At 45.6% G+C, this 26,515-nt stretch overlaps 4 protein-coding genes across 4 annotated transcripts; 1 reads left to right on the plus strand and 3 right to left on the minus strand.

The window, feature by feature from the left end:
* Positions 1-667: 667 nt before the first annotated feature.
* On the minus strand, positions 668-7,064 carry LOC136475662 (spliceosome-associated protein 130 A-like). Its single transcript, XM_066473241.1, has 3 exons — positions 3,893-7,064; positions 2,924-3,415; positions 668-1,199 (listed from the first exon to the last, which is right to left on the minus strand). The coding sequence occupies exons 1-3, from the start codon at positions 6,938-6,940 to the stop codon at positions 1,062-1,064; spliced, it is 3,678 nt and encodes a 1,225-aa protein (XP_066329338.1). The 5' UTR covers positions 6,941-7,064; the 3' UTR covers positions 668-1,061.
* Positions 7,065-9,651: 2,587 nt separating this feature from the next.
* Positions 9,652-20,771, minus strand: LOC136468533 (pheophytinase, chloroplastic-like). Its single transcript, XM_066467070.1, has 6 exons — positions 20,396-20,771; positions 13,906-14,156; positions 12,140-12,366; positions 11,620-11,811; positions 11,383-11,539; positions 9,652-10,113 (listed from the first exon to the last, which is right to left on the minus strand). Exons 1-6 carry the CDS (start codon positions 20,769-20,771, stop codon positions 9,871-9,873), a joined length of 1,446 nt encoding a protein of 481 aa, XP_066323167.1. The 3' UTR covers positions 9,652-9,870.
* Positions 20,772-21,146: 375 nt separating this feature from the next.
* LOC136475666 (large ribosomal subunit protein uL3c-like) lies at positions 21,147-22,551 on the plus strand. Its single transcript, XM_066473246.1, has 2 exons — positions 21,147-21,763; positions 22,137-22,551. The coding sequence occupies exons 1-2, from the start codon at positions 21,247-21,249 to the stop codon at positions 22,424-22,426; spliced, it is 807 nt and encodes a 268-aa protein (XP_066329343.1). The 5' UTR covers positions 21,147-21,246; the 3' UTR covers positions 22,427-22,551.
* Positions 22,552-22,726: 175 nt separating this feature from the next.
* LOC136475665 (uncharacterized) lies at positions 22,727-26,339 on the minus strand. Its single transcript, XM_066473245.1, has 7 exons — positions 26,145-26,339; positions 25,142-25,247; positions 24,233-24,421; positions 23,637-24,107; positions 23,431-23,514; positions 23,253-23,345; positions 22,727-23,078 (listed from the first exon to the last, which is right to left on the minus strand). The coding sequence occupies exons 1-6, from the start codon at positions 26,193-26,195 to the stop codon at positions 23,278-23,280; spliced, it is 969 nt and encodes a 322-aa protein (XP_066329342.1). The 5' UTR covers positions 26,196-26,339; the 3' UTR covers positions 22,727-23,078; positions 23,253-23,277.
* Between the last annotated feature and the right edge of the window lie 176 nt (positions 26,340-26,515).

Consider the following 26,515-nt stretch of genomic DNA (forward strand, 5'->3'; position numbering starts at 1 on the left):
CGGGGGTTTCTCGATCTGTGTGAGAAGGTCTTCTTCTTAAACACAATGTCCGAAGCTGTCTATCCCCACGGGTCGACTTTTTTTTTTTGACAACTCTAGAGGTTACCCCCTCCGTCCTGAGGTATAATTGCCTGTGCTCTCTACGTAAGATATAGTTGCCTGTGCTCTCTGATTCAGTGTATTGGGCTTTACACGTCTACAGTGACAGAGAGAAGAAGCTTTATTAGAGGTGAAGTATGCAGTGATCCATCCTCACTGGTAAAGAGCGACGCTCACAAGGAGAAAGCTTCAGCTTACTGCCTCTCCTGAACAGAAATACAGAACTAGATAAATCACCACAACCTATGCCCTATTTCATAAATCACCAGAACGAAAATTCACTTTTGGTAAGACACTGGCTGTTGTGGCTCTTGTTTTCTACAGGAATTCAGGTTACATGCACCGGCTACTGGCAAAAAATCCTAGCGCCTGCTCACACACGTCATTTTGCTGTCAATGATGATCGGCTCCAGTATTGCGAACCTACGTTGCTTTGCATCTGGAACCATGAACATTTGTGTGCATGAGTTTAAGAATGCTCTATATATGTAAATGATATGTTCTGATTGTAACGCATGAACCGAGCAGATGCGGCAATTGAGGATTTCCATCAGCTGAACAATCTGAAAAAGTAACGACAGCAAGCATCTACACTTCAAAAATCTATGGTACATTACCAAGGTAGCCACCGCCTACTGCACGAATATCCAACAGGAATAACTTCACTCAATTACATCAAGGCAAGTAACAAACAGTCAATGACATCAGCTAAATCACTTCTGCGAGGTACAAAAATACCATTCTGGTGCCGTACATGCTCTATCTCAGCTATAAAACGCGGACTGGACCATGGACCAGTTAGCATCAGGAAAGATTGTACAGATCAACGTGCTCCAAACTTGTTGAACGCTGCGTCACATCTTGAAGTGCTGCCCAACCGCTCGAACTGGATACAGCCTTGAAGCAAAGAGCACCGGACAGTTGCATTTCCCTGCCCAGTTCCTTCACACTAAGCCGTGGGCTTAGATGATTTTGTTCCTGATGTCTTCTAGCTTCTTCAGGATCTCACCAGGAGTTCTGTCCAGCTCATCAGCAATCTTCCTCTGCATATCAGCTGGGAGGGAGGGGTACTGCTCGCAGAGATCACCATCTATCACATCCTGTAACAGACATCACATCAGTAACAGCATGTTTCAAACTGCATTTGCAGTTCAGCTGTAACAACAAACAAATAAATTGAAGTCATGGGCTAATGTGAATGAGCAGCAACCCACATCAGCATGGTTTTCATAAACTCCAACTGATTCCAAATGTAAGTCATTTATGGCATTGATAGTCTACACTCCACAAGGTGAAACTTTGACTGGCAATTTCTATGAAAACAAATTTCAACAGAGATACTATATATTGTGAAATTACTTTTCATGATGAATCTAGTAGCATCAACCTTCTGTTGTAAACCTATTTACATTTCCAGCTATGAGTGGTCAAAGTTAAAATTGCTTGACTTAGATCAAATCTAAAACGAAAAAGTCTACTTAAACACCCCCCCCCCACCACCTATTAACCATGGTCTACTTCACACCCCAAACTATGAAACCGTCTATTTTACCCCCCTGGCGGTTTTCGACGGTGGTTTTGCTACAGTAACGGTGGTTTTGCTATAGTGATGGTGGTTTTGTCTTTTTCTTTTTTATTTATTTCTGGTGAATCTTTAAAAAATCATAGTAAATCACAGAAAAATTATAAAATAGAAAATCTAATTTTGTTGGACTCCACATGAGTAGATCTACACAATGAACATATAATATGATATGCTTTAGTATAAAATTTTTGTTGTAGTTTTAGATTAATTGGAAAATCCAATTTTGTCTATAATTAATTGGAACAATTCATAGCTGCAGCTTCTGTGGTCCAATTATGGTGAAATTTTTATGATAGGCTAATTATTGTATGCTTGAACTATAGTAAAAATTTTGTACTCATTGGACCATGTATAACTTAGTTATAGATAAATTCCAATTAATTACAGACAAAATTAGATTTTCCAATTAATCTAAAGGTACAGCAAAACCTTTGTACTAAAGCATACCACATTATATGTTAACTATGTAGATCTAATCATGTGGAGTCCAACAAAATTGGATTTTCCATTTTATGATTTTTCAAAGATTCAGTGAAAATAAATAAAAAAAGAAAAAAGTGAAACCACAAGTAGCGTAGCAAACCACCGTTACTGTAGCAAACCACCGTCGAAAACCACCCAAGGGGTAAAATAGACGGTTTTGAAAAGTTCAGGGGGTAAAATAGACGGTTTTATAGTTTGGGGGGTGAAGTAGACCATGGTTGATAGGTGGGGGGGTTAAGTAGACTTTTTCCTACAAGAAATTAACTGGCTGACAAAAGTCAAGTTCAGTGCAGGCAGTGAAGACCTGTGTTGTCATGACATTAAGTAGAACCACTGGACTCTAATTCACTGCAACTACAGGAAGTGAACAATCCGAATATAACTTAAATATATATGCATTAATCGCAAACCAAGAACGTCAATGCCATGCTAGAGGGGCTCATAAGACTTCATCAAGTTACTCAATATGACATGCGAGTTTATACCAAGTCTAGTGGAAATGAATTTTCCATTTGCTAAATTTATGGTGCTATTCTATATGTGTGCAGTGTACCCATGCACTGGGTTCCAATGGTTTTTCAAGGTTAGACTGCTACAAAGTCAAGAGCACAACTAACTATTTGTGCAAGGCTGCCACAAGAATGCTAGATCAGTCTTTTCTCATGCTAACATAATACACTTGGTGACATTATAGAATAGTAGAATCAGAGTATATATATTGCCTGGTTCACAAATCCAATGCAAGGAACATTTTACCTTCACTGGAAAATAAGCAGATCTGTAAGCCATGTGATCTCTTCCACATAATGGTGGATGCTCCTGGCGGAGATGCATCTCCAAGTGAGAGAAGAAGTCAACATCTTCCCTGGAGGTGAATGCAAGCAGTGCTCCCACACTGCCCATCACAGTCCCATAAATAAGACATTCACCTCCACCAGGAATCAAAGAGGCTTTCTGCAAACATGTTACAACATCACCGACATGAAACTGCACAATCTCCTCAACTTTGTTAGGGGCACCATTTAACTTCCCTTGCTCCCATTTAATCTTGCCTCCAGTTGGGTCTTCTTCAATCTCATCTGAGATATCCTGAGGAAGACGAGCAAAATATATATTCCCAAACTTATCTGCTCCAGCCATAGTGTCAAAATCTATGTGTTGTGCTGCTGTAAGCCATCTGGGAACACTGTCATCAGCAAATATATAGAGTTGGTTTTCATCTCGTCTGTACTTGCAATAGTGAAATGACTGCAAAAGAAAATGGCACCATACAGAAAGTATATCAGAAATAAAGGAAGGAAGCCAAGGGGAATCTGGTGAATGACATGCTATTGCATAAGCTGAACAATGGTCATAAGGAACCCAGTCAATCAATAATAGAGGCAATCGTACAACAAAATATCAGAAAACACAAAGGAAAAAAATATGAAAAATACCCTAGGAGATACAGATACATGTTATATATACAGTATTCTACACGATTCAAGTATGTCAAACAATTCGCTTCGAGCTCCTACACTAGTAAATTGAACAAATCATATGCTGTTAAATCTAATTAAATAGAAAAGCTGTGTCACATACTTCAAATGAAATCACTGTGAACGCCATAACTAGGTCTAAGGGGTTGACAACTATAACATGTTGTCAACCTTAGAAAGCACATCCATGTGAAAGAACTGACAATCAAGGGAATTCAGCAGAACAGAACGAAGATTGAGAGCGTACCTCTTGCATATCACCAACATAGATCCTATCACGGTAGGTATGAATAGACACTATTGTCCTCGGAAAAAGCTTGTTTTCACATTTTCTGAGCAACTTTCTCTTCCCCAGATCATATAGTCTGAGCACTGAACCAACACCTGCAAGTAATCGTCCCTGGAATTGGCACAACGCAAGAGGTACTTCCTCCACTTGTGTCTTGTGTAGAAGTTCAAGTGACCTCCCTTCGTCCACAAACTTATATACGTGAATGAATCCACCAGCAAGGGTCCTCCTTGGCCAGAACTGCAATCCCTTGGCAGTGCCAACAGCCAGTAGAGTTCCGTGCTCCTTATCATGGAAATTCACAGTGCAAATACTGACAGCAGCCTCATTTTCCTGCAATTCCAGCAGACAGGTTGTGTCCCTACTCCTTGGATCAAGGATCCTAATGCAGGAAACCCACCTCTCAGATTCAGCCTTTGGATAACCATATTGTTCATCAGGAAACGTGTTACCCTCCTCAGCACCATCTTCTTGACCATCACCATTCTCCATTGGATCACCATTATTTGCATTTCCATTCTCCGCTGCACCAGAAGCCTCAAGGCACTCTTTCTTAGCAGCTTCTCGCTCTTCTGCGCTGAACGCACCCTTATCACTCTCAATGACAGCAATATATTTTTTCTTTGGTAGAATCACAAACTTCCTTGGGGTGTAGCGTAGAGGGATAGCCGTCTCATTGAAAGTCTCCCCCAGGCGCTCAATGGTGAAAATACGTAGGGCATCTCCCGCAACAGCAACTACACCTTCTGAGCACTGATCAGAAGAAAATGATGCTGCAGATTCGAGCGTATCACAGGACAATGGTGTCAAGAGAAAATGGCCTTGATGTATATAACCCAGCCAAGGACGGCTGGACAGGCAGAGCATTGCTTGCCTGTGGCTAACTATACAAGGGAATAGCTTTGGAGGTCTCAGGCCAAGGAATCGAGAACGTGTGTCTGATAGCTGACCCGTAACCATGTCGACGTTGGTCCGGAAAAGTACACCATTCTGCAAACCAGCATTGAGGAAAAGATTGGCTGGATAGTCTGCACCATCCTCACCACCAATAGAGGCCTGGACCTCCAAGAATAAAAGTGACTCCGGTGCCGATGATACACTCTGGACACTTAGAGGCTGCAGGCAATCGTCAGGGTCCAGTGAGAGGATACGGATGGTGTTATCATAGGATCCTACAGCAAGAAATCTTGACCTTTGCCTCCCCTCAGGGACCGGCGCAATGGCCAGGCACGCAACATCACCAGACATGTCCTGCTTCTCCACCTCCATGAGCTGACCAGTCATGTCCATCTCAAAATAGATGAGCTCTCCACCACTAAGAGCGATTACCACCTGGAGACGGTTTGATCCAACCTTTGTAATAGTTTTCTTTCCAGGCGTCCTCCACTCATTGACACGACCATCCTCCCTGATGTGCCGGATGCCATTTGGGTGGACCTGCATTAGAGAGTCCTCACCAAGGAGCGTGACTGCAAGGGAGTGCGTGGTGTCCAGGAACTGGCTGTCACTGACTTCTTCAATGGTCTCACCAATAGAGAGCACAAGTGTTACATTAGTAAAGGACACAACAATGTAAGCATCAAACATGTCATTGATGTTCTTCTTGACAGTCCACACAGCAATAGGCTCGGCAGGGAGCATTGATCGGGCCATCTCACTGATAGCAAGGCCAGGCCTCAGGATGCGCAGTGTGGAGCGTGGACCACGGCCACAGGCAGTGAACAACTGGGGTGTTTCCTCGTCAAATAAATTCGCGACACGCATGTCCATGACTGGCATGAGGCTCTCAATCTCATCTATGCGCATGAGGTTCTTCAGTGCCCTTGGCTGAAAGAAAACTGGCTGGAATCCCTCCTCTGTCTCCATCAGTGTTGCAGAAGAGGACTCGACATCCGCATCTCTACCAATATCACGGAACTGGTAAAGTGCATGGTTGCCAAACTCAGAAGCAGCAAAGAGGAAACCAGATCGCAGCACACAGACAGCTGATGTCACTGGTATGGTGTCAAAGTATTTGATCCTGAGCTCACTAACAGTATCCCCACTATGGTCAAGGTCAACCTTGAAGATGTCACCATACTCAGTCTGTAGCAGGAAGAAGAACATACTCTTTTGTTTGTGTGTGGCGGCAGCAACAATGAGGACGCCGCGCTCAGCAGGGAGGTCAGCACGGCGTGGAATCACAGCACGAATCTCTGGGTGACCCTGGTTCCGGTACAGCACGAAATTGTCACAGCACACGAGAACCCCGCTCGGACCGTCACCACCACCAGGGACAGTCACGAGAAGATTGGCGCCATTATCAATCGGCTCAGAGACCTTGCGGGAGACATGGTTGAGCCCCAGGTCAAGCTCGTAGAAGGTGAGGAGCTTCTGCGCCTGGTTGGCGGCCTGCCCCGTCGGGTCGCGGTCAGAATCGGCGTACTCGAGCTCGATGGCGGCGAAGACGGGGTTGTCGAACCCGCAGTCGAGCGCGGCGAGGGCGAAGGTGAGGGTGTTGGACTTGTGCGCCTCGAGCGGGGACGAGATGGTGAGGCGCGCGGCGGCGTCGCGGTTGAGGACGTAGACGAGCTTCTGCTTCTCGAGCGCGGCGATGCAGAGCGCGCGGCCCTTGGGGTCGACGGCGAGGAGCTGGCCGGGGACGATGCGGCGGCAGCCCGACTTGCCGAAGGTCTCCTGGTGGACCTTGTCGAGGCGGTTGCGGTCGGGGGAGTACTCGAGGATGACGAGGCGGCCCGAGTCGGAGCCGACGACGAGGTAGTCCTTGTTGGCGCCGGTGAGGCGGAACTGCGCGAGCGAGCGGATGGCGCCGAAGACGTCGACGGAGAGGAGCGTGCGGAGGCGGCCCGTCTCCGGGTCCGGGCGGAGGAGGTCGAGGGTGCTGCCCCGGGCCACGGCGATCTCCTGCGTGAAGGCCGACTTCTTCGAGTCCCGCCCGCTGAAGCTGCCGATGACGGCGCACACCGCGCCCGTCGCGCGCTGCAGCGTCAGGCTGTAGAGATACATGGCGGCGGCGAGGCGCCCCTCCTCCTCCGGCGACTGAGGCGGCGGCGGGGTCGGGTTTGGGGGACAAGGGGAGGGAGATCTAGGGTTTTAGAACGGGAGGTGGGCGGGCGGGCGGCGCTCCAACGGTGGGGAAATTCGGCGGCTTATCAGATCGGACGGAGGCAGGGCCTTGCGCTGAGTTTTTTTTTTTCTATATGATTCTGTATTAACACGCACTTCGAAAATCGAATAAAAGGGTATTTTATTAGAGAACAAGAGCAGAGCACGAGACTGGCCTAACAAACAGCCAACTTCAAATCAAAATTACCCACAGTACAACGTCATATACTCTGATTCAGGAGACTGTTCGTATAACCATACCAAATTAGCTTGGTATGGCATCATCCAACTTTAGTGGCTGATCTAGGGCGTTTAGTTAAGATAAGAAGATCGTGAAATGGTGGCGAAGCGGAATCCGTGTCTTGTGGTACACTTGACAATATCTTTACAAAACATTTTGTTTTTGGATTGATAGATACATTAACATCCTCGCAAACAAAAATGCACTACCCAATTGTGATCCTTTTTGCGATCAATGATGAAAAGAAAGCAAACTCACAAAACGAATGCTTGGATCTGATCATTGAGGATCTTACTTTTCATAGTCTCAAAATGATATGCGACAATACGTTATTGTCCTCTTTGTTAATCTACTTATGTATCTTCAAGCAAGTAACTTAACCACCGCTAAAAAACAGTAATACATTTTTAGTTGCAGTATTATTTGTGACTTATATGATTTATCTTTTGTTAGCTGGGAGGAAGGATCCAGAGCTGCTTTATGGATATCGGTAATGCTCCAAACAGGACGGGGACGGGACCGTCTCACGCCGCACACCCTGCGCCTCCCGCCTCACGTGCGTGCGCCCCTGCAACGCGCATGGTTGCACCGGTCCCGCCTCACGCCACGTGTGCCCTGCACCTCGTGTCGTCCGCGCCTCGCGCCGTGCTTCCTTGTGCCCGCGTCAATCTTTATTGAGCGACACCAAGTAGATGAGCACATGTTGCAACAGTATGTTTCAGACGTTTTAGATGTATGCTGTATATGTTTCATCTGGATGTTGCAAAGGTGTTGCATATGTTGCAATGGCTATATATGTGTGTTGCAAATATATATTTCAAATATTTCAACTGTTTTTAAACGTATGTTGCAAGTGTTTCATCTGTATGTTGCATATGTCGCAGTGGCTACGCATGTATGTTACAAGTGTGTTAATGTTTCAACTGTTTCATCTGTATGTTACATATGTTGTAGTGTGTTCCAAATGTTTCACCCATTACAGACGTATGTTGCAAGTGTTTTATCCAGATATTGTTATATGCTGCAGTGGTTATACACATGTGTTGCAAACGTATATTTCAATTGTTTCACCTTGTTTCAGTATGTTGCAGCAGGTGTTGCTCGCCACGCGCTCTGACTCGCGGGCACGCACCCATCCAGCGCTGCCTATCTCTGTAATGCGGGCCAGCTCCAATAATCGGATGTGCACGCAATGGGTGGTCAGTGCCCAAATGGTTTAGCACTCCCTGGTCATAGTGCCTACGTGTGCATGTAGGCCAACACCCAACATACGCAGAACTAGACGCCCCTTACACCACTAGGCTTGGTCCCTTACGGTGGAGCATGCAGTCAAGGTCAACATGGCACGCGCGTTGTGCTCCCACTCTCTCTCTTGCATACAGCTGAATGGACCCCACACATATGCTCTCCCGTGCAGGTACAGTGGCAGTAGACGCGAGGCGCGAAGCACGCGGACAGGAGGCGGAGCAGCAACAACACGCTCTGGGCGCAGCAAACTAGCACGCGCAGCAGCAGGCGCGGGCACGAAAGCACGCAGGCTGGCGGAGCAGCAGTAACACTCTCTGGCCGTAGCAAACTAGCACGCGCAGCAGCAGGCGCGGGCACGAAGCACGCAGGTGCAAGGGCGTCCGGATGCGCTCGTGTGTCCGAATGTCCTGGCGCTAGCATGGCCCATGGAGGTAGGCTCCTAGTCCAATCGGGGTTTCACTTCATATTCTTTCAAATTCGCAATGCTTTTTCAGCTTCCCACACATCTCATTAGAAAACAAAAATACAAACACTACTGGAAAACGGCATCCTTTGAAAGCCTCTTATACTAAGAGTAAGAGGTGAAGCTGCAATATTTAGAGTGAAAGCCTCTTTCAAATTCGCAACGCCTTTTCAGCTTCCTACACATCCAATATTTTACATACAAGGTCAAAAGCTTGATAGTCGCCAAACAAAATAGTTCAAAAATCCTTGACCCTGAAACACTCGGTAACCACAAATTCTCAAAAACGTATTTGAAAAGCAGCTAGCACTATGGGTGATTCTCAGTACCTCCTGGCAACTTTAAATTGGTAACCATAAATTCGTTATAGTAGCTCAAAAAAGAATTTGAAAAGCAGCTAGCACTATGGGTGATTCTCAGTACCTAGTAGCAAATTTTAATTTAAAGATTTTTCAAAACATTTCTCATGGAGACGGCCCCCGAAAACAGCCACAAACAAGCAAATAACCTGAGAAAAAACCCAGAAAATTCTAACATAGAAGCCTGAGGTTAAAAGGATGAAATGAAACAATAGCACGTCGTCTTGTAGGATCTGACGACTACCCACGCTCAATTTGTATCATTTTGTTGAGTAAGTACATGTACATAGATGAAATGTTTCCTTGTAGTTATGAACAGAACTTCAAGCATATCTTGACAGGATATGAATCAGGATAAATTTTGAAACTACCACTGTAGTGCCACTATTTACATGCACTAGAAATTCTGAAGACACTGTCTGTTTACAAATAGATGACCTGGCCAATTTAATAAAGTAATAAATACAATATTTGAATCAAAGCTTCTAAGAGTAAGATCTATTGGAGATGTAAGGATGGATTATCTCAAAACTACCCGTGAGTTGGGCACATGTGTGTTCAAGAATGAGCTTATTTGGCTCCATAAGGAAATTTTGGTACCATAGAGCCGCACACTAACTGATTTCCTTGATCCTTCTCTGACGAACTCCAGTTCCCTGGATACACCATGCTCAGCATAACTGGGTTCTTCTAAAAATGGCAGGTCGATTGAACCCTCAGACTCGAGGTTCTTCAACCACCCTCGGAGCAAGTAGTTTATAACCTGATGACCAGGAAAATTATTACAGATCTGATAGATATAAGCTACCATGATCAACTAAATAATCCTGGACCATTTTCAGAAGATTAATTATTTAAGTATACACTCCAAAAATAGGAACATTTTGGGGTTCAAATATGCAAGTATGAAAAATACTGAAAGCTTGAAGTAGCTCTGCCCTCTCATGAACTCATTAGCCAGCGACCAAAGGATCAAAGAGTAAAAATATTTTGCAAAACTGGGGTGAAGCTGTGGATTGAATTATTGAAGACAATGAGCTGCATAGAGTTATGTTGTCGCTACAAGTATGGAGCTTCTTAGAGGCTACCCATTGTACACGGCTGCTACAGATGAATAAGAAGAGCTCCTTGTCTCATACTCCTTTTAAGGCATTGTTATACTTGTTGAATGCGCAACCGGACAAATAAGTACTACAACACATGAGACCCATTGTACTGGTATTTACTTACTTCATAAGAGTATATGCGCTTGAACAGTAGATCTAATGCATACTAGTACCTCCCATCATTAGTATAGGATACCGTAAAACTCCTCTTACTTTTCCCCATTTACATTATTGCGGTAATTGCTATTTGAGTAGTGTAAAAGACTAAAAGCAAAGCCTTTAACTGTTTGCAAGGAAAAAAAAAACAAACTTCTGCAATACTCTTCCGAGGTAATATTTACACCTGTTGATTTTCCATTTTTATTGCATAGACACATTTAAGATTCCAAACTTAGACACAAGTCATTAATGGCTGCGATATTTACAAAGTTCAAACCAGCAGAGTCCTGTTCAGGTAACATGTTAATCAATGGGTTTCTTCTAAATTTGTTACATTAGAAGAAAATTCTAAATCTTAGTCAGATACACTATATACTAATAGAAATTCCTTGCAGTTTTCCATGTCCTGCACATAGCATTATTGCTGTGCAATAACTCCAACAACTTCTCTTAAAAGAGACAGTTTTTCCCACTTGCAGAACTTACTAATGCAGCTCATTTCCTAATCAATGGGTTAATACCATGCACCTTGTAGGAGGATTGCATTCGATACACATATACCCTTACAACATGCTGTCCAACAGAACAGCTAGTTTGTGTCATTTACTTCGATGAGGACCCCTGACTCGTATTGTTTATTGACTTGCAGAGAAATATTTGTAAGACAAAAGTATTTCCAAAACCCATTATTAAGAATTACCAATTGGAATATGGCATATTAAGGCCAAAAGGAGAGCTGAAATTTATAAACAAAGAGCAATCCTTACTTCAGGGACCTCATCGTGAGGACAATGACTGGCAGGACTAATTTCATAATAAGGTGCTTCGGGAACCTGCTGTTTGACTTTGATGCCCCAAAAAGGTCTAATCCAAGGATCTTCTCTTCCATACATGAGAGATAGAGGAACGCCTTGGCTTTGGCACCTACAAATGATGAGTATTAGAATGTAAAATCGCATTTATTATGTAAAGTTTCACTTGATCTTTTAGATTGTCTAATTCACCTAGAGATTGCCTCTTGGAAGGATATCTGACCCCTTGGAGCAAACATAATGGAGGCAAATGATGCAGCAGCTGCTGGGTGTTGTGTTATCTCCACAATATGAGAGAATACTTTGTCCACATTTGTTGAGTGGTCAGCATATACTTGTTTGAGTATGTCTTGAATACTTTTTGGGTCACTTATCTTTTGCCAACTACATACAGAGGAAATTACACTCCACTTAGTTTATAGAATCCAATGTGTGGATAATTCACAACTTTAAATGACACACGCATTAGACATTTACTTTTGCACACTAGTCTATTTCTAAAATTTCAATAATGCAACTATTCAAGAGAAATAAGTAAACTAAATCATAAAATCTACACATATAGTGTCTTATGAAATAAGTAAATATCATAAAAAGTAAAAAGTGCTCAATATAGCGAAGACAGAACATCAGAAACTATTAGTTCACCTCAGTGCGAAAGTATGATTTTAGTAATCGAATATGTTCTCCATAACTAATAAACAACACTTACACTGCTTCAGTAAGTTTCCTCACAAATGATGGAAGAGAAAATGTCCCAGCCCATGGGAAAATCTTTGACAGTCGGGGAGATGTAGCAGGGTTAGGAAAGAATCCCCAAAATGGTGTTGCATTAAGCAATGTGACACCTTTTACAAGGTGTGGACTGGATGCGGCAAAATACAGAGCAACGAAACCTCCAAGAGAGTTCCCCACAATATAAACTGGTTCACGGATAACCTGGAAATGAACTATAAACTTAGCTTACAAGATACATTTTATAAAGGGTTAAGTCCAATTTATACCCTCCAACTTGCAGCAAAGTTCGGATTTCAACCTCGAACTTCAAAACCGGACAACTTTGGCCCTCCAACTCTCGAAAAAGTTCAACTTTCAACCTTCTGTGCGGTTTTGCGGGTAAACAGTAACTTTTGATATTTTCGGGAGCGCCAAAATTTTATATTATTTTTTCGAGCATCTTAACGTCTTCAAATGAAAAAACTCAAAACTACAAAGTTGTAGATATCATCGAGCTCTACAATTTACATATAAAAATTATCTTCATCCGACATCGTATTGAAGGGTTTTCTATTTTTTGAAATTTGAGTCTCATCACGTGATAAAATATGGTGCTGAAATTTTATATTATTTTTTCGAGCATCTTACTGTCCTCAAATGAAAAAACTCAAAACTACAAAGTTGTAGATCTCATCGAGGTCTACAATTTACATATAACAATTATCTTCATCCGACATCGTATTGAAGGGTTTTCTATTTTTTTAAATTTGAGTCTCATCACGCGTGAAACAATTTTGTTGCGTGATGAGACTCAAATTTCAAAAAATAGAAAACTCTTCAATACGATGTCGGATGAAGATAATTTTTATATATAAATTGTAGACCTCGATGAGATCTACAACTTTGTAGTTTTGAGTTTTTTTATTTGAGGACAGTAAGATGCTCGAAAAAATAATATAAAATTTCAGCACCATATTTTATCGCGTAATGAGACTCAAATTTCAAAAAATAGAAAACCCTTTAATACGATGTCGGATGAAGATAATTTTTATATGTAAATTGTAGACCTCGATGAGATCTACAACTTTGTAGTTTTGAGTTTTTTTATTTGAAGACGTTAAGATGCTCGAAAAAATAATATAAAATTTTAGCGCTCCCAAAAATATCAAAAGTTACTGTTCACCCGCAAAACCGCAAAGGTTGAAAGTTGAACTTTTTTGAGAGTTGGAGGACCAAAGTTGTCCGGTTTTGAAGTTCGAGGTTGAAATCCGAACTTTGCTGCAAGTTGGAGGGTGTAAATTGGACTTAACCCTTTTATAAATCTCATGGTGAATATATATGATCATATGTATGGGCAAGCTTTTATTAGTTTCCCTGCAGTACCAAGGCATAGATAGCTAAACCATCCATCTACGATGGTGAGCATACACAAAAGTTAAACCTTCTGTATGCAATTTTGAACAGAACAACCTGAATGAATAAATAAATAAAATTAAATAAATAAGACGATTACTCCATTCCTAGTAGCAGTAAAATATGAATTACTTATGTTGGTCATCAGTGTTAGTTTCGAGCAATTTGTCAACACAAAAATGAAGGCGTTCAAACAATGTTCCAATTTCAGATATTTATGAATAACGAAAAATTATCAACAAGCCTATGAGGAGTTTCCAAGAGGCATGCTAAGGTTTTCAAACTAAACATGGATGACATTTTAGCAAAACAAACATTGCAAGATACAATTATGAAATCAAGGAGTACCTCCTCAATGAAATGTTGAACTTGGTTTTGCCATAAATCCACAGAATACACCAGCTCCTCTACCCAAGGCTGTGAATCTTGTCCAAACCCCCAAAACGCCTCTCCACTCGCGATGCTACTAGGAGAAGGGTCTTCACCCGGGAGCGACATCCCCTGCCCGAGAAAATCCATTGTCCACACCCTATGATCGCGACCAAGATCCCTCAGTTGCTTCTCCAAATGGAACGTCACGACCAATGAAGACCAATCACCTCGGAATCAAATAATGAATACAATGATTTTTTACCGAGGTTCACTTGCTTGCCGGCAAGCTACTCCTCGTTGTGGCGATTCACTCACTTAGAGGTTCACGCGCTAATTGGCATCACATGCCAAACCCTCAATAGGGTGCCGCACAACCAACACAAGATGAGGATCACACAAGCCACGAGCAATTCACTAGAGTACCTTTTGGCTCTCCGCCGGGAAAAAGGTCAAGAACCCCTCACAATCACCACGATCGGAGCCGGAGACAATCACCAACCTCCGCTCGACGATCCTCGCCGCTCCAAGCCATATAGGTGGCGGCAAACCACCAAGAGTAACAAGCGAATCCCGCAGCGAAACACGAACACCAAGTGTCTTTAGATGCAAACACTCAAGCAATGCACTTGAATTCTCTCCCAATCTCACAAAGATGGTCAATCAATGATGGAGATGAGTGGAAAGGCTTTGGCTAAGCACACAAGGTTGCTATGTCAATCCAAATGGCCAAGGGAGTGAGTTAGAGCCGGCCTTGGGGCTTAAATAGAAGCCCCCACAAAATAGAGCCGTTGTACCCTTTCACTGGGCACAACACAGGGTGACCGGACGCTCCGGTCAGATTGACTGGACGCTGGACCTCAGCGTCCGGTCGTACGATGCACGCCACATGTCCTCTCTCTTTAAATACTGAGCGTTCGATCCCAACGGTCAAGTGATGACCGAACGCGCTGCTGCGAAGTGACCGGACGCTGGACCTCAACGTCCGGTCGTTTCCAGTAAGCATCCGAAAACGAGAAATCACAACCGGACGCGTCCGGTCATGCTCGACCGGACTCTCCCAGCGTCCGGTCACTCGGCGTCTCCTCTGTGTACTGCCATGTCAGTGGGACTGGATGCAGCCCTCCAGTGTCCAATCACTAAGTGATCCAGTGTTCGGTCAGAGATCGACGCCAGCGTCTTCGCTACTTCTACTGACCGGACGCGTCGGTCCTTCCGAGATCAGTGTTCGATCAATTACAGTGACCTCCGTCTTTTCTGTATAGGGCACCGGTGGCACCGTCGAACACTCTGCCGGTGAAGTTTCTTACCCTTACTCAAATATGCTAACCACCAAGTGTATCACCTTGTGCACATGTGTTAGCATATTTTCACAAATATTTTCAAGGGTGTTAGCACTCCACTAGATCCTAAATGCATATGCAATGAGTTAGAGCATCTAGTGGCATTTTGACAACCGTATTTTGATACGAGTTTCACCCCTCTTAATAGTACGACTATCGATCCTAAATGTGATCACACTCACTAAGTGTCTCGATCACCAAAACAAAATGGCTCCTACAATTTATACCTTTGCCTTGAGCCTTTTATTTTTCTCTTTCTTCTTTTCAATTCCAAGCACTTGATCATCACCATAGCATCGCCATCTTCATGTCATGATCTTCATTTGCTTCACCACTTGGAATGTGCTACCTATCTCATGATCACTTGATAAACTAGGTTAGCATATAGGGTTTTATCAATTCACCAAAACTAAACTAGAGCTTTCAGTCGTGCTGGTCACAGAGTGACCGGACACCTCTGATATGGCGACCGAACGCGTTCGGTATTAATGACCGGACTCTGGCTTAGAGGAGTGATCGGACGCTGAGAAGTTACTGTTCAGAGTCCGGTGTGAACCAGCAACTCTCAGGTTTTAGCGCTATAATTGATCGGACTCTAGGAGCGTCCGGTCCGGTGTGATCGGACGCATTCGGTCGGCCTAGAGCAGCTCTGGGAGCTCTCTGGACTCGACCGGATGCTGAGTCTCCTACGTCCAGTTCGGTGTCACCAGACGCGTCCGATCGGCCCAGAGCGGCTCTAGGAGCTCTCTGGACTCAACCGGACGCTGCCCGTCTTGCGTCTGGTCATCCACACCGGACACATCTGGTCATAGTTGAGTGTTGTACTCATGGCAACAACGGCTACTTCGTTTGAATGGGACACATGGCGAACTGGCAGCAACCGGACTTAGGTGACTAGGTGCGTCTGGTGCACACGATCGGTGCGTCCAGTCATCATGCAGTCAGTCCAATAATTGAGCCAACGGCTCTATTATTTGGGGATGTCTATAAATATCGTTTGGCCAGCTTTAGCTCACTCTCTTGGCCATTTGCATTGATATAGCAACCTTGTGAGCTTAGTCAAAGTCCTCCCACTCATCTCCATCATTCATTCATTATCTTTGTGAGATTGAGAGAGAATCTAAGTGCATTGCTTGAGTGTTTGCATTTAGAGGCACTTGTTGTTCGTGTTTCGCTATGGGATTCGCTTGTTACTCTTGGTGGTTGCCACCACCTAGATGGCTTGGAGCAGCGAGGATCGTCGAGCGGAGGTTGGTGGTTGACTCCGGTTCCGATCGTGGTGATTGTGAGGGGTTCTTGACCTTTTCCTGGCGGAGAGCCAAAAGGTACTCTAATAAATTGATCGTGGCTTGTGTGATCCTCATCTTGTGTTGGTTGTGCGGCACCCTATTGAGGGTTTGGCGGGTGATGCCAATCAGCTCGTGAACCTCCAAGTGAGTGAATCGCCATAATAAGGACTAGCTTGCTGGCAAGCAAGTGAACCTCGGTAAAAAAATATTGTGTCATCATTTGATTCCGAGGTGATTGATATTTATTCTTATGATTGATTGGTTCATTCATCGACTCGGCGGTATAACCATCTTGCTCACTTTTTCTTTACATTACTGCAAACTAGTTGTCAAGCTCTTTAGTGTAGCTAGTCGTGAGAGCTTGTAGTTTGGTTAGTGTGGCTTTTTAGTTAGCCTTTGAGAGCACACTAACTTAGTGTAGGGACATAGCCACTGTGTGGATAGAGACTATGTAAACTAGAATTATGATAGGTGGCTTGCATTTTTAGAAGGCTAGCGCAACACTCGCTTCACCTCATATTTATCTAACCGGTTTGCTAAGTGTTGTTGTAGAAATTTTTAATAGGTTATTCACCCCCTCTAGCTATTAGGACCTTTCTGCTGCGCCCGCGTCTATTCACTCGAACCCACTCTTGAATCATTGTCGTGCCTGCACCGCCACAGCGTGCTACACTGCGACACGCGCTACCAGCGGCCAAAACACGGCGGTGTGCTGCACCACGCTTGAGCGCTGTCGCTTGCCTTCCTATCTCCCAACCGCCATTCACCACTCATTGGTGAGTTCTTCGAGCGACGCAGCGTGGTCCACGGCAACTGCTCCGGCGCGGCGTTCTTTACCATGCCCAGCCGTTTGCCTACCGCCATCCTCCCTCTCCATGGCACCTGAGCGCCGCTTGCTGGCTACCACAGTTTCTCACTAGGTAGGCCGTGTGAAAGGTCCTAAATAGCTAGAAGGAGATGAATAGTCTATAAAAATTCTCTACAAATATACTAGAGTAAGTAGTTAGTACACTAAATGGCGTAAAGAAATTTTGCTCTAGTTCTACAAGGGTTGCAAGCCACCTATAACAACAATTCTAGTTGTTATGACCTCTAGGCACACACAAGGCTATGTCACTACTCTCTAAGTTAGTGAGCTCTCAAAGACTAACTAAAAAGCTTCACTAACCAAACTAACAAGATCTCAAGACTAACTACACTAAAGAGCTTGACTAGGCAAGAAAGTAAACAAAGTAAATACAAGAGAGTGTGAAGGTTGATTATACCGCTGTGGCAAGGGAGATGAACCAATCACTATGAATGTCAATGAATCATCGGGAGAATTTCAATCACAATTGACATAATATTTTTCTCCTGAGGTTCACATGCTTGCTAGCACGCTAGTCCCTGTTGTGTCGACCAACACTCGGTGGTTCGGTGGCTAATAGGTATCACACACATAGCCAACACTTGACGCCGCAAGAACCTACCCACAAGTGAGGTAACTCAATGACATGAGTAATCCACTAGAGTTACCTTTCGGCGCACCACCGCGGAAGGTACAAAAACCCTCATAATCACCGGGAGATGGCCACAAACAATCACCAACTTGTGCTAATGCTCCTCCACTGCTCCAAGCCATCTAGGTGACGGCAACCACCAAGAGTAACAAGAATTCCGTAGCCACAACGATCCCCAAGTGCCACTAGATGCAATCACTCAAGCAAATACACTAGGAATCACTCTCAATCTCACTATGATGATGAATCAATGGAGGAGATGAGTGAGAGTTGTTTGCTTAGGCTCACAAGAATGTCAAGTAGGTCAAAGTGCCAAGAGAGTGAGCCCCAAGCCAGCCAAGATCTATTTATAGACCCCCTCAAACGAATAGAGCCATTGCCCTACGCAGGCACGACCGGACGCACCCCAGCGTCCGGTTAGCCGAGTCCGATCGGCCAATGGCCCCACCATGTGTCGCCCCTTTGACCGTCATGCATTAGATCTCAACGGTCAAGTAACAGTCACTTGTGCGATTGAGTTATGATCGGACTCGCCTGTGCAATGATCGGACGCTTGGTCACTCAGGGTTCAGTCGAGGCCGATTTTATGCAGAGAGCATCCCGAGAAAGATTTTCAGGACCGGACGCGTCTGGTCGCCAATGACCTGACGCGCCCAGTGTCTGGTCCTCATTATGCTTGATCACGAAGGCTACGTCAGCATACGTCACTTGCGACCTAACACACCCCCTACACGTCCGATCGTAGCTTGCCTCCACCGTCCAATCGACGAGCCGAACCGTGCCCTCTCTGGACCGAGTGACCGAACTCTACGCCAGCATCCGATCCCAACTTGGCCCTCTCAGCCAAGTGTTGTGCCACTTAGGGTTTGCCACCGGACGCGTCTGGTCAAGGAGAGACCAACGTCCGATCAGGCACCCTCGCCTCCTTTTCTTTTTCTATCTCCTCAAACTCTTCACCCTTGCTTCCAAGATGCTAACCACAAAGTGTGTGATTTGTGTGCTCGTGTGTTAGCATTTTTCCAAGCATTTTCAAGGGTTAATTGTTAGCACACTAGGTTCCTAATGCATATGCAAGAATCATGTCATCTAGTGGCACTCGATAACCGCTTAGCCAAAATTTTTCCCTCTTTATAGTACGGCTATCGATCCTAACACCCTCACACCCTCTATGGTCTCTTGAGTGCCAAAACAAAAACCTATTTGATACTTTTGCCTTGATCAACACTTAGTTTTTGTTTTTCTCTTTCTTCTTTTTCAAGTCAGAGCTTGATCATCATCATCACATGTCCATCTTCACCTCCATGGACTTCATCACCTTGCTCCATCACTCTGTATGTACCAACCTTGCTCACATGACACTCATGACAAAGGTTAGTACTTAGGTTTCATCAATTAGTCAAAACCAAACTAGGGCTTTCACCGTGGCCGCCGCCGCCGCCGTGTTTTAAGTGTTTTTAGGTGTTTCAGAAGTATGTTTTTAAGTGTTTCATCTGAATATTGCCTATGCTGCAATGACTATATACGCATGTTGCAAGTATATGTTTCAAGTGTTTCAGTTGTTTCAGACGTATGTTTCAAGTATTTTATCTGGACATTGTAGATGTATATGTGGATGTTGCATAACATGTATGTAGCAAACCGTATGTTTCAAGAGTCTCAGGTGTTTCATACATATGTTGCAAGTGTTTTATCTATATGTTGCAAAAGTAGATCTAGATGTTGCATGAGCTTGCAGTGGCTTTCAAGTGTTTTCGGGTGTTTTGCAATCAGACGTATGTTGCAAGTGTTTCAACTGTTTTGAACGTATGTTGCAAGTGTTTTATCTGGATATTGCAAAAGTAGATCTAGTGTTGCACGTGTTGCAATAGGACAATTTGTCGTAGTCGCCTGATGCATTTGTTGGGACACCGCCGAGTGTGCATAGAATGTCCCTGCCTGCATGCGTGTGGAAAGCATATGAGGCACGAGCAGTCCCCACGTGTTGTAGGTCGGGTGGGCGGCGCGAGCCCCACGTGGGCGCACCGGTGTGCAAGCGCGGGAAACGGGGTGCCGGACGTGGACGTCTGTCCGGACATTCGGGTGCTAGCAATTCCCAACTATATATGCCCGTTGGAGGTCTAGCTATAGATGTCCATGCAGTCCACGGCACGATGGCCCGACACGAAGCCCGTAATTTTGGCCCGACATGAGCACGACCCGGGGTAGCAGGCCATGCTTGGGCCTTACCCCAGGCACGATGTGCCAGCCCGACACGACCCAGCCTACAATGGCAGGCCCGGTAGCGGCCCAACTTCCCCCCACGGCCTGCTAAGAGTAAGAGCCCACTCTAATCCCTAACCCCCGCCGCTCTCATTTCCCCCTCCCACGACCCCACCCTCGTAGCCCCGCCGCACTCCCTCTCGCTCTATCTCGCGACTTGCAGAGTCACGGTCGCGCTTGCCTCTCGGCCCTCCCGCTCGGTCGCGCTCACCTCCTCGCCTCTTCCTCCTGCTCGCGGCCTTACACCACCGGCCGCCTTCTCCATGCCCTCCCTCATGCAGCCGCATCGCCCGCGTCGGCTTCCAGTGGTGGCGCCGGCTTCTAGCGTCGAATCTAGCGGCGGCGTCGGCTTCGAGCGTCTGATCCAGCGGCGGCGGCTTCGAGCGTCTGATCCAGCGGCGGCAGCTTCGAGCGCGACGGCGACGAGCGCGGTGGTCGACCTCGAGCAGCTCCATTCCTCGGCGGCCAGCACACCGGCGGTCGCCGCCACCTCTCCTGCTTCCCCTTCCCTCTCTCTGTCGACGGTCAGTGGGTCTCGGGCTAGCCCGGCCCGTTGGCTGTGGCGTGCTTTTCGAGCCAGCCTGGCACGAAAAGCGGCCCGACAGGCCGTGCCTGGGCCATTAGCCAGGCACGAAGCCTAGTTCGGCACGACCAGAGAAGCACGGCGTGCCGTGCTGGCCCGACCCCCTCGGGCCGTGCCTGGCACGGACCCGTTGGCCATCTATAGGTCTAGTCGTACAAATTCTTAGCAAATACATACGCGCTTTCTTTGAATGAAGGCGTCTTTTGTGGACTCGCTTCCGAGCATACGACGTCATTAGGATAAGGGGACCTAGCCGCAAGCAAGAGCGCCCTATCCGCATCCGCAAAACCCCCAGTCAAATTGAACGAGAGCGCCACTCTCCTCTGCTAATCCCTCCCGAAGCAAGCATGGCCATGGCGGCCGTGGGCGTCGGCGGCGCAGTGGCCTCTCTCCTCCCGCAGCGCCGCCGCGGCACCGTCGTCCCCTGGAGCGGCGCGGCGGCCTGCGTCGGGCGGCGGCGGGCGTCCGTGGCGGTGCGCGCGTCGTACGAGGCCGGGGTGGGCGTGATGGCGACCAAGGTGGGGATGATGACCTACTTCGAGCCGGAGACGGGGAAGCCGGTGCCGGTGACCGTCGTCGGGTTCCGGGAGGGCGGCAACGTGTTGACGCAAGTGAAGACGGCCGCCACGGACGGGTACGACGCCGTCCAGGTCGGGTACCACGGCGTGCGCGAGGACAAGCTCACCCGCCCGGAGCTGGGCCACCTGGGCAAGGCCGGCGCCCCGCCGCTGAAGCACCTGCAGGAGTTCAGGCTCACCGCCATCGACGCCTTCGAGCCCGGCCAGCCGCTCGACTTCGCCGACCTCTTCAAGGAGGGCGACCTCATCGACGTCTCCGGCAACACCATCGGCAAGGGGTTCCAAGGTACCAATTCTCACACCTCCATCCATTACTGCATTTGCGCTAGCAACCCCAATTATCCACATTTCTGCTAATTATATCCACAATCCTCCGGCTGTATCATTCCGTTTCTTGGAGAACGAAGTTAGCAGCATTTACAATTCTTGGCTTCCAGCGCCGATTCCACTGTTCTGCCTTGCTCGCCAGCACTGCAATGAGTTGAAAACTGTATGCCTGGCAGTTCTTGTCAAACCTTGGCTGTAGCTGTAGTTTCAAGGGTTTGCATTTGCAATTGCAACGCCACTTTTGCAATCTCCTATCCTACCATGTTCAATCTCCTACCCTGCAATGTTCTTGATCCTTTCGCGGACGGGTTACTTGTGACATTGATCGGCAGGTGGCATCAAGAGGCACAACTTCAAGCGAGGGCTGATGACGCACGGTTCCAAGAGCCACCGGCAGCTGGGTTCCATCGGAGCCGGGACGACTCCGGGGCGCGTGTACAAGGGGAAGAAGATGCCCGGGAGGATGGGTGGGACCAAGACCAAGATCAGGAAGCTCAAGATCGTCAAGATCGACAACGACCTCCGGGTGCTCATGATCAAGGGCGCCGTGCCCGGGAAGCCTGGGAACCTCCTCCGCATCACGCCAGCCAAGATCGTCGGCAAGAACATCCCCAAGAACTAGACTTTTTTTTTTAGGGGGTGAATGTTGAGTGCTTCCTACCCTGCTGCAAACTGGATGTAATTCTTTGCCAATCGCCAGTTTTTGTATACATGCAACTTCAGATTAGTAAAACTGATCTTCAGATCTGTTATTCTTTTGCGTTCGTTTTAGTAAGGGCCAACATGATGCTTGGGTGGGCGATAAACTTACAAGCGGATTAGAGTATGACCGTAGATCATACAAATAGTTAATTAATGTGATAGATCATGCAAATATGTAATGATCTGAAGCAGGAAATGCAACCAAAACGGAACCATGAAATGCGACAAACAAGAAACACTGCAGATATAACCTTGTGCAACAGGGGCAAAAAGGAGAACTTTGACGTTATCGTAAAGCTTCCACCATAGCTAATCATAACTCAACCGAACAAATACATTTGCTACCACATTACCCTCAGAGAAGATACAAAGAAGATGGATTTTTTGGGGCATCCTTCAATACGGATTATTTGGTCTTAATAAGCTTTCGAAGAAGCCATCCATGCTTCTCCTCTAAGAGCACAAAACCTAACACAGAAGAAGCAGTTGCCACCAAATCAGCTAGTTCCACGATCACAATTGTAGATATTTTTCTGCCCAAAATAGTATGTACAAATGGATCACCGCTCAACCTGCACATAAAGAACAAACGACCAAACAAGTTAGGAACAGTAGGGAAACTGCTATGACCTGCCACAACCTCAACCAAATCGAAGCCAAGCCGAGGAAAATAAACAAGCAAATTGAAGCAAACAACATCTACTTCCTTGTAATTGCAAAAACTATGAAATTGTTTACGAAATTACCATGTGCAGTGCCATCAAAGGTTTATTAATCACTTCCAAAATCTTCAAAATGAACACCCTCAGATATTGTATCTAGCCGCCTATTTCCTATTTCTGTTGATAACAAGGAAACCATTAGATAAATTGAGCATTTCAGTACTGCATCAAGAGCAATGTTGATGGAAGGGCAGTGGTTAACCTGTATGTTCTCCAGTGGTAGACTCTGGGAAGTTATTTGCATCGGAAGGAATGAAAGGGGATCGACCATAGTTCTCTAATATTTCTGCACATGAAAGACAGAAGATGCTTTATGTATGCATTACACAATATAAATATATAAAGTAGCAGCAATGTTGAAACGAAAAAACCAAAAATATATAGATCAGCAATATTGCATAGAAGTACCTGCGCTGTGGCTGAAATCCTCTGTCAAATCCGAAAAGCTGAAATTACGAGGAATCTGGCTCAAGAAACCATACGAAGATGAATCCATGTCCAAAATTGGATCGCCTAGCGGTTGTCCATTCAACTCAGAGCTGCTAAAGGATCCACCTGATACATCTCCAACTGACTGCTCTAGGAACACGTTCTCATTGCCGAATCCAAAATCTGAGTTGCTCGAGTAGCCAGACTCTGTCTTTATTGTTGTTCCATTGTGTCCATTAAACTGCCCAACAGTCGAATTATGTGCTGCTAGAAGGCTTGATGAAGCATCCATGCCACCAGGAAGGCCATGAACAACTTTACCAGCATAGATAAATTGGTCATTGGATGGAGCACCATTTACTATACTACTAGAACCTCCATTACGCAACAAGTTATCTTGCATTGCAGTACTGGGGATAGTGTCTGGCAGAAAGGGCACGTTTTGGTTCACTGAGACAGGCAACAATGGACAATATTAGAACTTATTCCTTCCATGGTTACATTTTAGCTGAAAGAGATTATTGTAACTATGTCAGTTAGTACAGATGTATAGCTGCTGAAGAAAAGAAGCTCACATGTGTTAGAGTTTGAGCCATTAGGAGCAGTAGGAGGCATAGAAGGCATCCCAGAAGGATGATCTTTAGTCATAATCTGATACTGCTGCTCAAGGAGCTTATTGAAGGCCACTATTTGATTCATAAGCATCAGCCTCACATAGTATGCCTTAAAAAAATCACGATTCTCTTCGTTGAGTTTCTGCCAGACTGGAGAAAAAGAATGACAGTCAAGTAAATAAACCCAAACGGCCAAACCAAAGAGACCATCTAGTTATTATCTTATAATGACGGGACGAAATTAATGTCTTTGAAAAGTTCCACCAATCAGAAAGGCATTCACAACATCCCATTTCCAAACAAAAAAAGTTAGAGCACAGTGCAAAGCCGCACGTTGATGAATTGATTATAGAACAGAAATTGGCTGAGTGGTGGTCTCAATTTTGCTGCTGCTGAGTCAATGATTCTAGGTCCACAGAGGACATACAAAATGATCATTTTGTTTCTGGTTTATAGATCATGCATAATTGCCCAAGAAAGACTGGGGGTGATAAATTGATGGTCTAATAAAAATGGGAAAACAATGCATTCTGAGATTTCATCAACAAAAAATAAAAATATATGAACTAAGCAAGTTAAGTTTTTGTCCCAATAAACAGTATTATTTAGGACAAAAAAGGGTTTCCTGTGTGACATCATCACGGCAATCAAGCTTTAACAAAAAAACATATACACCACTCTAATACAATAAACCATTGTTCCTCCAATTTCAAGGGAAGTTTATGATAAGTGAATTTACAATAGCAGAGCTCACAGTGTTGTGATCATGATGCGTTATCATTTAAAAAATTGAAATCTTGTATCAACTTGTGAAATAAGCTAAGTGCTGATTGAACAGGGAAGTCACTTATGGTAATAGAAGAGAATTACCAAGCTCAGTGAAACTAGGTTCTATTTTTGCCTGGAAAGATAGGGTGTCCACCACTTCTTTCTGGTTCATATATAGCTGAAGGCAACGTTCAATGAGATTCTGGACCTGTAAAACAGTTTTTCCATGAGGCCTTATTGCTTTTAGTACACACTGCAAAAGAAAACTAGCACAAAATCCTACCATGAGGAACAAACAATTCAATCACAGATGAGAGAACAAAAAACATATACAGTGGGATTTGTTGATTGTGCACAGAATGTGATAAACGGATGCAGGCACATTTCAGGAACCATAAGGCAGATATCTGTATGTGATAATGCTAGAGGCAAAACGAGAGTGAAAGCAGAAGTTAGACATAGGACACTGACAACGAGTCAACTTGGTCAACAGGATTGTGCAGTCACAGCTACATGTTCCCCCACCAGAAATTAATTTCTTAAGTGAAAACTGAAAGTTCAACTGAAAGATCCGACATCCAAAAAATGCAAACGGGCATGTGACAACAGGACAACTACGGTGAAAATTCAGTAGATGACATAACTCAACTTCATCGAACTTCCAAGTACGCATTCTGCTTTTGCGTAAGACAACACAGAAGCGCACAGTTTCTCCTTTAACACACATCATTATTACAGATACCAAACAGTAGCAGCATCCATAAATTCCCCACTCCATCCACCTTTGCCTTTTCCTCCCCCTGTTTCTGTCCCATACAAATACAACCCCCTGCTCATGCTCTGATGCTCCTCCCCTCCGGCTCCGTGTTCATGAATCATGACCAGCCGGGACCGGCCCAGCACTAGCACATGACCATGCAAGCAGAGCCCAAACGAGGGCATGCAACTATTGCAATAACACAATCATCTGTAACCCTAATCGAGCCCATTTACTTCTCATCAAGCCTATCAGGTAACCAAATATACATGTAGCAAAAAAACCCCGGAAAGCAAGTAAAAAACAAGATGGAAGAGGAGGGCGGGAGGGATCACGGGGGGCGCTCACAAGCTGTATGTCCTGGCGCGAGACCTTGCGGACGTCATCCCCACCCGGCATGCCTGACGGCCGTCTCGTTCGTGCCCTGCCCGGCTGCCCTAGCCAAATCTCCCTGCGAGCGACGCCAAGCCAAGGTTATCAAAAAACAAAACGGCACAGCCGCGGACGGCGATTGACCACAACGGGATAACCAACGACGAAACGGAGCAGCAGGAATCGTTCGATCCAGCTGGCACGGGAGCGGGGAATCTCACCTTGAGGCTTGAGCCGGGGGGGGGGGGGGGGGGGGGGGGGGGGGGGGGGGGGGGGGAGCGGAAGCGGAAGCGGAGCCGGAGCGGCGGAACAGGAGAGAGGAAGGGCCCGCGTGTTGCGCGCGCGAG

The sequence above is a fragment of the Miscanthus floridulus genome, chromosome 8, assembly GCF_019320115.1.
Source record: "Miscanthus floridulus cultivar M001 chromosome 8, ASM1932011v1, whole genome shotgun sequence".
Lineage (NCBI taxonomy): Eukaryota > Viridiplantae > Streptophyta > Magnoliopsida > Poales > Poaceae > Miscanthus > Miscanthus floridulus.

Excerpts from the sequence above, each read along its gene's own strand:
- LOC136475666 (XM_066473246.1), top strand. The coding sequence starts at position 21,247 with ATGGCCATGGCGGCCGTGGGCGTCGGCGGCGCAGTGGCCTCTCTCCTC. Across the intron at positions 21,764-22,136 it reads CATCGGCAAGGGGTTCCAAG|GTGGCATCAAGAGGCACAAC; the intron begins GTACCAATTCTC and ends ATTGATCGGCAG.
- LOC136475662 (XM_066473241.1), bottom strand. The coding sequence starts at position 6,940 with ATGTATCTCTACAGCCTGACGCTGCAGCGCGCGACGGGCGCGGTGTGC. Across the intron at positions 3,416-3,892 it reads ATGTTGGTGATATGCAAGAG|TCATTTCACTATTGCAAGTA; the intron begins GTACGCTCTCAA and ends TTTCTTTTGCAG. Across the intron at positions 1,200-2,923 it reads CTGCTTATTTTCCAGTGAAG|GATGTGATAGATGGTGATCT; the intron begins GTAAAATGTTCC and ends TGTCTGTTACAG.
- LOC136468533 (XM_066467070.1), bottom strand. The coding sequence starts at position 20,771 with ATGGAGCTGCTCGAGGTCGACCACCGCGCTCGTCGCCGTCGCGCTCGA. Across the intron at positions 11,812-12,139 it reads AGGAAACTTACTGAAGCAGT|TTGGCAAAAGATAAGTGACC; the intron begins GTAAGTGTTGTT and ends CTCTGTATGTAG. Across the intron at positions 10,114-11,382 it reads CTCACGATGAGGTCCCTGAA|GTTATAAACTACTTGCTCCG; the intron begins GTAAGGATTGCT and ends CCTGGTCATCAG.
- LOC136475665 (XM_066473245.1), bottom strand. The coding sequence starts at position 26,195 with ATGCCGGGTGGGGATGACGTCCGCAAGGTCTCGCGCCAGGACATACAG. Across the intron at positions 24,108-24,232 it reads TGGCTCAAACTCTAACACAT|TGAACCAAAACGTGCCCTTT; the intron begins GTGAGCTTCTTT and ends TGCCTGTCTCAG. Across the intron at positions 23,515-23,636 it reads GGATTTCAGCCACAGCGCAG|AAATATTAGAGAACTATGGT; the intron begins GTACTTCTATGC and ends TTTCATGTGCAG.